Source organism: Chelmon rostratus, chromosome 12 (assembly GCF_017976325.1).
Source record: "Chelmon rostratus isolate fCheRos1 chromosome 12, fCheRos1.pri, whole genome shotgun sequence".
Classification (NCBI taxonomy): Eukaryota; Metazoa; Chordata; class Actinopteri; order Chaetodontiformes; family Chaetodontidae; genus Chelmon; species Chelmon rostratus.
This window is the reverse complement of record NC_055669.1, coordinates 2,536,758-2,548,560: the sequence shown is the minus strand read 5'-3', so window position 1 is coordinate 2,548,560 and position 11,803 is coordinate 2,536,758. Positions and strand designations below refer to the sequence as shown.

Below are 11,803 nucleotides of genomic sequence, written 5' to 3'. Positions count from 1 at the left end.
CCTCTTCTTCTTCCTCTTTGGAATTATTGGTAGCTGCAAAAGCAGCGTGCAGCTTTATTAGCGCCTCCTAACGGACTGGAGGATGGAGAAGACAGACGAGGAGGGGCCTGCTCGCTTAGAGGGGCCAGTAGGGGGCCAGTGATAGGGTGAGGGTGGCCGTGACGGCACCCCTGGGATCGGTAGTTAGGGGAGCGGTCCAGAGTGCTTCACTGCCACCAATACTGTGAGAACTACAACACACAGTTGTCTCCACTCGCACTGAAAGACAAAGAACAAAAAACAAAAAACAGCAATATAAATCACTCCCTTGTTATTTACCCTTACAATAGTGGGTTTACACAAATAAATAAATAAACAAATAAACAAATAAAAGCCCTCTTTCACAACAAGCAGGGCATGCTGAGGATCAGACCACCACTTGGAAATGAAGAGCAAATCAACAAGAACAAGGAGGCCTGCTGAGGCAGCCTTTCAGGAGAGGAAAGAGCCAAATACGACAAAGGGAACTAACTAAAGGACAGAAACAGCCATGGCAACAGAGCTCAATATTAACTACTCAGAATATTTACAGTACAGTAACAGTACGATAACAACTAGGTGGCTGTACTGCATTATGTTCACCAAATACAAGAAGCCAACACCATGTTCCTGCTTCCTATGCCAAGAAGCTTACATTGTTACCCATAACATGAAGAACATCAAAGAATGGCATACGCTGATGTGACCAAAACAATGGACCTCCATGTGATCACCCGGCACTCGTGCACTGCTGCCTGTAGTTTGAGTTTGAGTTGAATCGCTCTTGTATAGTTTCTGTTTAATCTGTTGCTATTTTTATTCGATATACTTAGATTTATTTATTGTGCTTCTTTGTGTGGTGAGGGGAATAAGGAAAGAATGGAGAAAAGACTGACAGCACCATCTGGGAGACTGCACCCCGGGAAATACTGGCTCAACAACCTCGCCTATTGACGAGGCACCAAAACCTGCTACTGACACAAGACAGATGTGTTTCACAATAAATCAGCTCTTTGTTGGGAATAATACAAAATATCAAACAGGCAACAAATAATGCAACAAATACCTGGAATAAAAATACGGCTGAATGAAATAAGAAGCAGAACAGCAGCAGGTGAACCTCCTCTGGTACGGGATCACTCAACCAACGTATGAGTAACACCACCCCCAAACTGCTGTTTACATGACGCAAGAATTAACCTCTGTGGTATCAGTAACATGTCAGAACAATTACTGTTGTATGTTTGGGTTTAACTCCCCACTCAGAAATATTAGTGTTATAAAACTTGCATTAAACAATTATGACCAGTAGAGGGCAGAAAAACAAAGCAAACAAAACAAAGTAACTGACACACACACACACACTGAGTGCTGCAGCTTTAAATGCTTCTGACAGCAGCAGCAATCATTCACACTTTAAACGGGAACAGTCAGGTACTGAAAGGGAACGACTGTTAAAAGACAAAGGAAGCTAATTGCATTTTTAACAAGGTAGAACATGTGATTACCTCTTCAGTCTAATGAAGTACCGACACTTGTGCTGTTGTTTGATTATGTATGTGCTTCCGTCTGGATCTGGTTCATGTGTGTGGCCACGTGAAGGTAGCTAATGAGGGCTGGGCCTCGTTAATTGTGTGCATTACTCAACGACACATGTGTCACCATCAGCACAAAGAGCTCCCTGCCAGCCCAGTTTAAAATCGTTGAATTTCATTCGAATTCAAAGCACCGATCCAACCTTTTATGTCCAATCTTAACCACTTCTGTAAGAATCGCTCCTCGTCTGCACACTGTCCCGCACACTGTCCCTGAGAGGATCTCTTCAGCTCAGGATGTTTCAGTTTCCTTCGTTCTCTCAGGCTTTGTCACTCGCTCTGCCAACCCGGAACTCCTGATATCAACCATACCACCATTTTATTCTCTGCTCCACTGCTACAAGTTTAATTACCTCTCATTTGCCTACACACTCTAATTTCTGTGCCTCATGATCTAATCCTGATTTACTGCCTGCGGAGTGGTTGGGCAACCAGCCTCCCCCCGGTGGCCCCATGGTAGAAAAAGCTCCCTCTTGGAAGTTCCTGTGGTAGATAACACATGATGAGTGCCCTGAGGGTGCGGTAAACGTTACAAACGTAGTTGGCCTCTACGTGCCTCTAAATAGTCACTAGTGCTAAATAGTGAAACAGATGATAGTGTTGTCTGTTATACTTTAAATCTGAGTCACAGTTTGAATAACCAGGGTTTGGTGTCCTTTTTATTGCTTTTCGGCCCAGCTCCTCAGACAGCCTGAATCCACCGCTGTCGCTTGCCTTCATTCCTTCAACCCATTCTGTCTCTGTTCATTTCAATGAACTCATCTCTCCTGCATCATCTTCTCTTAACCCATCCCACTGTAACCCAAGAACAGAGACTCAGCCTGCCTCCAGATATAAATCCTGCCTCTTCTACATCCCTTGTCTTCCTCCATGCTCACCAGTCCATCACCTATACATTACTTCCAGCTATCTTTTCTTTCTCTGTCAGGTTGATAGAGGGGCCCTACCCCAAAAGAAAAGAAAATGCTACAGGCACAAGCAATCTAATTATAATGTCCAATTAAGTTGGGAGCCACGAGCAGAACTCAGATGCACAGCTTGCCATAGTTTAAAGGCATATTTAGTGATGAAGCTGTTGAGATGGAGGTCTGGGGAGCTGAGCCAGAATGACGGCGGAGCAGAGCAAGCACAGAGAGCTGAGTAGACGGCTGGAAGGTAGATTTCTAAACACTGGGTAGGCAGACTAGCACCACAGTGGGATGATGAACAGGCAAATGAAGGCAAACAGGAGGAAATTAATAAGACTTAAGACTAAGACTAGAAGCAGAGGAAGCACCGTGTTGTACAACTGGACTGACCTGATGCCTTCTGACTGTTTGATGAAGTGGTCAAACCAGTTCATTCATTCCATTACTTTAATCAGCATACTTTGTGTTTCATGTTGGAGCGTACATGTGTTTGACTGTCTCATTTGTGACATATTCTTCATTATTTAAACAAAGGTTAAGCACACGCTGGCAGTTCAGGCTCCTCCTTTTACTGCAGTGAAGCACAACCTGAAGCGTCCTCTGTACATAGCCGTCTGTCCATTTTGTCCACATATTTCCTGGTTCCTCTTTCACAAAACTGCAAGATCAACATACAGTGAAGTGCAGATTTATTGCAGAGCGGCACGTGAACATGAAGTTTTGGGTTGGATCGTAGCATAGCTTTCTATCTGCTGTGAGGAAGCGAAACTGAGAAAATGACAGCTGGATAAGACAAAACGATGCTGTGCATGTCTGGATGTGCTGAAGGATCCTGTGACTCTGCCCTGTGGACACTAGAAGTACTGCGTGAGCTGTATTTAAAGCCTCTGGGATCACAAACAAATCCACAGCTGCCATCAGTGGTAATAGACCTTTACACTGACGCTGGTCCTCGTTAAACGTACAAATCATGTTTGCAGATTTACTCGGGTCCAGAAGGCAGGACTTCACCTGATCAGCAGATCAGATCCTGGAGGGCTACATGAGAGGGATCACTGAGCTGGGGAGAGGTGCTGAACTGGAGCAGCTCTCACACACAGTGAATGGCCTCCTTCTTCATCACTGATACCCTCGCTGTCCTCAGGGCAACAGCAGCTGATGGGTACCAGTGGACCAGCTAACATCAATAAAACCAATAACAAGCTGTTGATCCATCAGTGACTGTACCTCTGCACTGACTTAGTCCTACACACCTCTGACTATCTGTAGGTATGGGATGTGTAATCTCTGCAGGCCAGATCCCAGTTTTCCAAAGTAGCCACAGTCTTCATATAACTGATATTCTGCATGGTGGGGACATACAACACAACATACCTCCTACCGTACAGGCCAGTCACTCTGCATTAGTAGTGGAAAATGATGCTTTTATTGAAATTCAGAATGAATTCTACAAAGTTCTTAAGTACTAAAATAACATTTGTTAAAATTATATTGCCAAAAAAAGCCACCATTCTGTATAATGACAGTATATGAATCAAGTGTCACTCCATAGAAACAAATAGAAAAGGCCATAAATGCAATAATACAACTGACGGAAAATAATAGCAATACAAAACACGATAGTCATATCACACGCATGCATTTGTATAGAATGTAGTAAACATACGAAATAATATTAAAACGTAGTGACAGCAGTAGTTTATTAGTATTTCAAAGAGAGTGTTTCAGATGTAAAAACACTGTTGCACTGTCCTAACTGCTGTTTGAGAGGGGAGGAAAACAGAGGGAAGGTTTCCCCATCTTCCCGTTAAAGACCCTGAACACCACTACTTCCTTCCTCATCAAGCCAATTTCAGACATTCCACTGAAAGAAACCGAGTTCTTAAGAGTGTTGTTTATGCAAATCCATGACGAGTAAAACACCGTCACAGGCTGCACGCCTTTACACTCAGCAGATTTGTATTTTAGTACGGTGGCTTGTGTGAAAATGTACATAATTATAGGTCTGGGCTGAGAGTTAAAAGGCTGCAGTGGGACAGGAGGCACTGTAACAGTGTCTATTGTTTAAGCAAAGATCTTGAATTTGCTGCCATCAAGAGGTGATATCATCAGCCGTGCTGAGCCTGGGGAGTGAAGAGGCCGCCTGCAGTTCCTCCAGATGACGGTACAGATTCGGAACAACAGCAGGACACACGCTAACACCAGCAGCACAACTGACAGGACACAAAAGAAGAAGAAGAAGAAAAAATGCAACAGTGAATGGCAGTGATCAGCCACCCTGCTCCGAAACTCATCTAGGAAATACAGAGAAGCAATGCACGATTTTTATTCGAAATATAACACTGAGTTTTGGGAGCAACTGTTTGCTGACGTCATTTTGTATTCACACTCTCTTCCAACTGTAGGCTGCTGGTGTTGGTGAAGTCACAGCCGTGGTGGCTGTTATGTTGTTACGTTAAACTCACTCATAAACACAGCATTAGTAGTGGGGTCAGCTCGGTTGTAATGTTTCCAGATGTTTCCGATCAGAGCCACAATCACCACAGGGTACACTGTCAGGATGTTGCGCACCCAACGGTCCAGCACCCAATTCTCAAGGACGAACCTGCACACACACACACACACACACAAAGTCATCATCAACCACCTGTAAAATGCAATGGAGTGCGGTGATGGTTGTACATTGATCCCATGTAATGTTGCTGGTGACTGGGGTGTGAAAATGAAAAGGTGACACTGTCACCAGTATTTCTGCCCTGAAGCTCCCGTTAGCAGCTGCTGTCTGTAGCAACATTTAGCAAAGTTTCCTGCCAGATACTCAAATATAATATTCAAATATAATATTCAGTGTTTTCTGACAATCATGAAATAGGCAGAATGGAATTATATCTTCAGGAGCTTTGGTACAAAGCGCTTTTATTTCAGCTCATTAAGTGGTGGATTCATGATAGCAGCGTGCATCGTCAGAAGTAAAAGCTAATCAATCTGCTAGCATCACATGGTGAGTGTGCGGCTGTTTGAATCATCATTTAACCCGTCTGATCAGAGCTTACCATCCCATCACCTCTCCAAACAGGATGCACAGAGATGCTGTGGCTGCGGTGCTCTTGTCCACACCCCACAGCTGGAGAACCAGTGAGAAGTTGATCAGAGAGGCGATGGATGTCCATGTGTTGTAGAGAGCCAAACCATTCTGGACCTGAACACAGCAACATGTGTAAGCACAAAGATGAGCTTGCTCACAGGGGACAGAGTGTGTGTTAAAAAACTGACACTTTCTTCATCAGCAATGTGCTGAATAAATGCAAACAGCTTGTCAACACTGTCTGAGGTAACATCTGTAACGGCGAGGACACACAGGAGGTGGGAACGCCACGAAGCCCTGAAGCCCTGTTCACCAGTGCGGCTGTTCTCATAATCTGCAGCGTCAGTTTCAGCGTCTGTTCTAATTTCTGTGCCCCCCCCCTGAACAAACCTGGCAAGTCAACACAAGGCTGTTGTAAAGATCAGAGCAGAATCTCTTGTTAACCGGTGTGGAGAAATGCACTTTTGGTGTGAACAGCTAGACGACTGCTCATGGGAGCATTGACCATTCGTGGCTCTCCCCTCTCCTGTGTGTGCCCGGTGTCACACACACTCTGCTGTACCAGTATTCTAAGGCAGGCCAGGTCTTTGCGATGGTAGGTCTGTAACCAGAGTCCATAGTAATCGGTTGCAAAGCAACAGAAGAACAAAGCACCGTAGTTGGAAACCGCTATCATGATTAATACAACCAGAGCTGCGAGCATCATCCTGTAAGATACAGAAGAAAAGAGAGAGGGACCATGAATGCATCATATCAGCAGGATGAATGTCACATGTTTTATTACCAGTGGACATTTCAGAGATGACTAATAAAATGAATTGTGGATGGAATAATCATTGCTTCCACTAGGATTTCTATGAAATTACTATGTATGTATATTTCATTACTATGACATTTCTCTGGTACAGTCAAACTAAACCCACTGTGTAATGACTGATAACTTTCCTATAAGAATTTTTATAAACTAACAGAGCACCTAATTTATTAGAGAGCTTTGTAGAAAATGGACAAAACTGTTGGCATCATCAGTAAAATCTCTTTCACTGTGAGTGTCTCATCCACTCACATGGTCAACATAACAATACGACTGGGAAACTCCCATTTCTGATCATACAAAAGAAATATTATCCACGTTAGTCATTCCAGGCGTTCCATCACTGAGATATCTGCCTCCTTCCTTACACAATAGAGGAGAATGGAATTTTGTTTGTGGTGCTCACAGCACATGGAAACATGTCTTTCCACAAACAATGTCTCTGTCAATGGTTTTCATGGGGACTACTTCTTCAGAATAAAGTAGAGCCACTGACTTTGTTAAAGAAATTAACTTATAAATTCTCATTATTTGATTAAATGTGTTTTTTTAAAATGTTGTAATGTTACGAGGACCATGAATAAATTCAATCCACTTTCACATTACTGGGTGGAGGCAGCAAACTATTAGACTAATATTGTACTTTTTTGGGGGGTGAACAGACCCTTTCAGAAGAATATGAGGTCTATTTTGATCATAAATACACATTTAATTTACTCTTTTCAAACCTAAATGCTTGCACTGCCCTCTATCCGTCCTCCTGTCACTGTCTAAGTGTAAACACAGGTTATCCTTCCTAATGGTTCACTTCAGGGTGTTTGCAGTCCTCCTTACTCTCCCTCCCCCTCTGTCACCAACCCAAATCCAACTTCCACTGTTTTTAAGTTTCTCTGTGAAATGAAAGTAGTAAGTAGAAGTAGGAGACGTACTCTTTGTCCCACAGCAGCAGCCATGTTATGTTCAACACCATGTTGGCCAGCCAGCAGAAATAGAAGGCGTAGGGCAGCAGACACTGAGCCCAGGATCTATTCACAGAGAGACAAATGACAGGTTCATTTGCACGTTATTCTGAGTACCAAGCCCTTTCAGGTGGATTAAATCTGCATGAGTAAACACCTTGTATGGCTAATCTGATGTTATCTTACCCTCTGAATACATATGTAGTGATGTATATGACCATCAGGGTGAGCCAGGTATAGATGACACCCCAGATAGAGAAGGTCCAGCCAGCTGGAGTGATGTCTGTTTCAAAGCGTGCCGACACATTACCTGTGCTGGTGTGGAATGGACCTGGAAGACAGCAGAGACATTCAGCAGTGAGACCGAGATGAGTTATCCAAAACTGGAAAAACCATTTCTTCACAGAGCCGGCTGTGCAGCGGGACACTGTCACGTCGAAACAGAAAAGGACCAAACACCAACCGTAACTTCAAGACTGCAGGCACAATATTGTGTAATAAATGACTGTACACTGTAGGGTCGAGATTTTCTTTAACTGGAACTAAGCATCCTCGCTCAGACCAATGCAAAGTACAGAATGAGGAGACAGGTGTCATTCTTTAAAAAACAGGACTGTGTCAGCAGGACTACTCACACCAATGTGTACGCAACATTTTACTGCTGTAGCTGGTCAACGTGGAGCTACTTTAAACTGTTTTATTCACAGTTAGATGGTTTAGTCACCTGGTTCCCAGTGTAGGGACTGGGCCCCTCCAGGTGGTCAGCTGATAAATTTTAGGGGCCATGAGATGATTTATGAAAGGTCCAACAACTAACTCAGGCACACACAAGGAGGCCCAACTAGATGGTGCTTATAGTGTGGAGTCACAGGTCAGGAGGAAAGGGAAGCACTGGTTTAACCTCTAACAGGGCGTTGTCATTTATAGGCTTAGGGTTATTTTTTAATGCAAAATCCGAATCTGAAAAAGCAACAAACAAGTATAACTGATGGGTGAGTACAGTGGAGTGAAGAGTGCAACGCTCCCAACTGAAACACAATGAATATATAAAGCAGCATACACTGGAAACAGCAACAGTATGACAGAAGTACAGTACTTGAGTAACTGTCCTTAGTTACCAAAGCCTAAACAGAGCGCAGGAAGGAGAGGCTCACATCTGTGTGGGGCCCTGACTTGGATCATTCTGCCACACCCAAAGCATGGATGGAGCTCACGCATTTTTTCCTTCCTAAAACTGATTTTTTTTCTCTCCAAGAGCGCCAGGGTGTGTGTGTGTGTGTGTGTGTGTGGGCACCACCAGCTCTCCTGATACTGTTCCTTTACTTCATTCTAGTAGTTTGCTAAAGAGTAACTCTGATGTTGACAGGCATGTTGCTGATGATTTATTTTGGCCATTCTTACTGCGGCGAGCACCACAAACCAAGTTTCATTCAACTCCACTGCTGAACGGAATTTAGCTACGAAGCTTAACGCCATTAAACAGTTAGCTGTAAACAACAGTTAGCTGTAAACAACAGTTAGCTGTAACTAGCATGCAATAAACAGTTAGAGGAAAGTGAGCAATATTTTGTTGTTTTGTTTTTTGTTCAATTGGGAGAACGGGCTGTTTAGCACGGACAAAGAGCATCTTTTCATGCCTGTTATTTTAAAACAGAACGCCATAAAAGTAGTTTTTCTGCCGTGTTTACACATAATCGAGCTAGTTACACAACTAATAGCTAAACATGCTAACGTTAGACATGCACGCAAACGGAAAAAACTGCTCAGTTTCATGTAACAGACACATAATTGGTTCCTGCAGTACATCATTAACTGGGAGTCTCCCTCCCAGTAAAACCAGCAGCGAAACTGGTGAAAACACAGTGTAAGTTGGGGAGAAAACGAATCCCACGTGACTTAATATATTAAGAATATGTCAAATTCAAATGTGTTACTCAGTAAAATGTAAATGTGCTGAGATTTCAGAAACTCTAACCCGACAACTCCTCACCGCGGCTCCAGCGCACTGAAAAACAGACCAACGTCATTTGAACTCACCTTTGCCCGCTCCAGCCAAAGCGTTCACAACTAAAACGGCAATAAAAACCGCCGCACATACGATAATAACAACAATCCTAGACAAACTGTTGTCCCTCATTTTGGCCGCTTTTCGCTGCTCTTGCCGTGTAGCGCTCTTCGCTCCGCCGCTGGCTCGCTGTCTGTTGCCGTCAGGGCGGAGAGACACAACACAAACGCACGTTGACCAACTGATGCCTTCACGTGCTCCGTGTAAACGCCCCCAGCCGTGGAACAGTTATGAAAGACGGGATGCTCGGTTTTCTCCAGACGCCTGACATTTAGGTCCCCTGTGTATACGCACAGACCTGTTTCTGACAGGGTAATTGGAGCTGAAGGTAGAAAATGTGTTTGTCATGTTTGAGAGCTTCAGGCAAACATGTGACGCATCTGAGGCGGAATGGCGCCCTCTACAGGAAAATACAGACCCCACAATTTACACGTGAACCACGCAGTGAGTTCTAATTAATTAATTTGCTATTGTTACCTATTGGTTTTTTTTCGAGTTGATGAGTTTGTGTTCTTTCTGAACCCAGAAGCAAAGGTCATGAAGTTGAGTTGCGTGTGTCCAGATCCTGCAGAGCTGTTACAAAGTGCAGGTGTGGAGCTGAGAGCAGAGGAGGGCGTGTGGAAGGCAGGGGGGCCTAAGGGTGCTCTGAGTTGCATCATAGAAACTGTAGGTATCAGTGTTTTTGCAGTTTGAAGCATACAAAGGACAGTCAGGTTATTTGGGCTCCGCTGCTTTGGTTTTGACCATTAAAAAAAAAAAAGTTTCTTGCTTTAGCAAACTTAATTTGCTAAAACAAGTCCAATACATAATTGCTGGAATGCTCTTTAATATTCAATATTTAATATTGACTGTTTCTATTGACTGTTAAAATAAAAAAAAAATTACAACTAATAAACCAGATTTGTCTTGTTCACTATTTTAATTGGAGGGAATATTATTTCTAAGAGTAAGAGAGAGTTTCTGTTGGTTTGGTAATACACAGTACATTAGTAAAATAATCTGTTGTCACAATGTGTACTTTGCTGAAACCCCCAGCACTGATTTCTCCACTGTGTGTGTGGAACATCTTGGTTCAGAGGCTCAACATTTTTTGTATGAAGTACAGGTCATGAAGACATGGCTCACACAGTCCAGGCTGGATACAGAGGTCCAGACAGGACGTGTGTCCCAGAGAGCAGGATTCTACACGATCACATGCTGATTCAAACACTGCATCTCCCACAGAGCACCAGCCACATATACATCTTCAAACTGACTCCAGGTAGTAATGACACAGGGTTCCACCTGCTACTCCATGTTTGATTAACAACCTCTGGGCCTGAGTGAATGACACTTGCTGTAATTGTCTTTCTTTGTTAGGAGATGCTCATTAAAATGTTCTGATACTGTACTGAAGCTTTCGGTCAAGTTTGTCATCATATTAACGTTTCTAGCGCTGCCCCCGTGTTAGCATGAATGTACCCACATGTCTGATAAGATAAGATGTGCCGTGTGTGACAGCTAAATGGGACGGCCAGAGACACCAGATTATGGAAACCAGCATTTGCTACTGGAAACTGTCAGCACTGTCCTCAGTGTTGGCTGTGTTGGAGTCCATTCATCTCCAGCAGTTAATAGTTGGTGTTTTTCTGCTGATTTGTGATGATGAGCTTACAGAAATGATTGAAATTGAAACATGGGAAAATTTAAAGCTCTGTTGATTTTTTTAGCCACTCAGCAGCGGGGCAAGCAAAGCAAAACAGCTTATTATCTCCTTATAAAGTTGTTATACTGAGCATTGTTAGCAGTAACAAGCCATAAGTGATCAACTGAACAACAGCAGCCTTCATTTGGAGTGGAGTTTCCACTTGATGAATGTAATCTTCACTCTCCTTCTAGCTCTGGTTTCCATCTCTTTAACCACTTCATGCTCCACCATGTCCACCAGCAAGTCTCTAACTGTCTGTGTGCTGTTTGGTGCTGAGCAGGAAGTGTGCAGTGAGTTTATTAGAGCTTTTTCACTGAAAACAGCTGCCTGCTGCCACTGCGAGGCCAAAACCAACCAACAGCCAGCTACACTGAGCTCAAATGCTCCTTGGAGCTGAGGGGAAGCGGAGAGGTGGCGATAATCCCCTGTGGCTTCGTTAGGACCAGCGGCCCCTTTTAATGATCATTTGATCTGTTGCTGTTATTGTTATGTTGATTGGTGCAGTGCAAGGCATGTCCCTTTTTCAAAACGTCCTCATAAACCTGCACAATTTTCACTCTCTCACACACACACACAGTAATCTGGTGCAGTGGGATCTTGTTATTAGCTGTTGCAGACAGACTGACAAACCCTCCAGCATCACTCTCTCCTGAACTGCTTTCTACTGACTCA

General features: G+C 43.6%; 1 protein-coding gene across 1 annotated transcript; it reads right to left on the bottom strand.

Annotated features, from left to right (window-relative positions):
* Window positions 1-3,930: 3,930 nt before the first annotated feature.
* On the bottom strand, window positions 3,931-9,651 carry LOC121615215. The gene is made up of 7 exons (XM_041949470.1): window positions 9,417-9,651; window positions 7,566-7,710; window positions 7,350-7,445; window positions 6,169-6,313; window positions 5,575-5,720; window positions 4,987-5,126; window positions 3,931-4,734 (listed from the first exon to the last, which is right to left on the bottom strand). Exons 1-7 carry the CDS (start codon window positions 9,514-9,516, stop codon window positions 4,586-4,588), a joined length of 921 nt encoding a protein of 306 aa, XP_041805404.1. The 5' UTR covers window positions 9,517-9,651; the 3' UTR covers window positions 3,931-4,585.
* Window positions 9,652-11,803: the final 2,152 nt, after the last annotated feature.

Coding starts and splice junctions, on each gene's coding strand:
- LOC121615215 (XM_041949470.1), bottom strand. CDS start 9,516: ATGAGGGACAACAGTTTGTCTAGGATTGTTGTTATTATCGTATGTGCG. Junction 7,711..9,416: donor TTTGGCTGGAGCGGGCAAAG/GTGAGTTCAAAT, acceptor GCTGTCTTCCAG/GTCCATTCCACACCAGCACA. Junction 5,127..5,574: donor TTTGGAGAGGTGATGGGATG/GTAAGCTCTGAT, acceptor GTGTGTGTGCAG/GTTCGTCCTTGAGAATTGGG.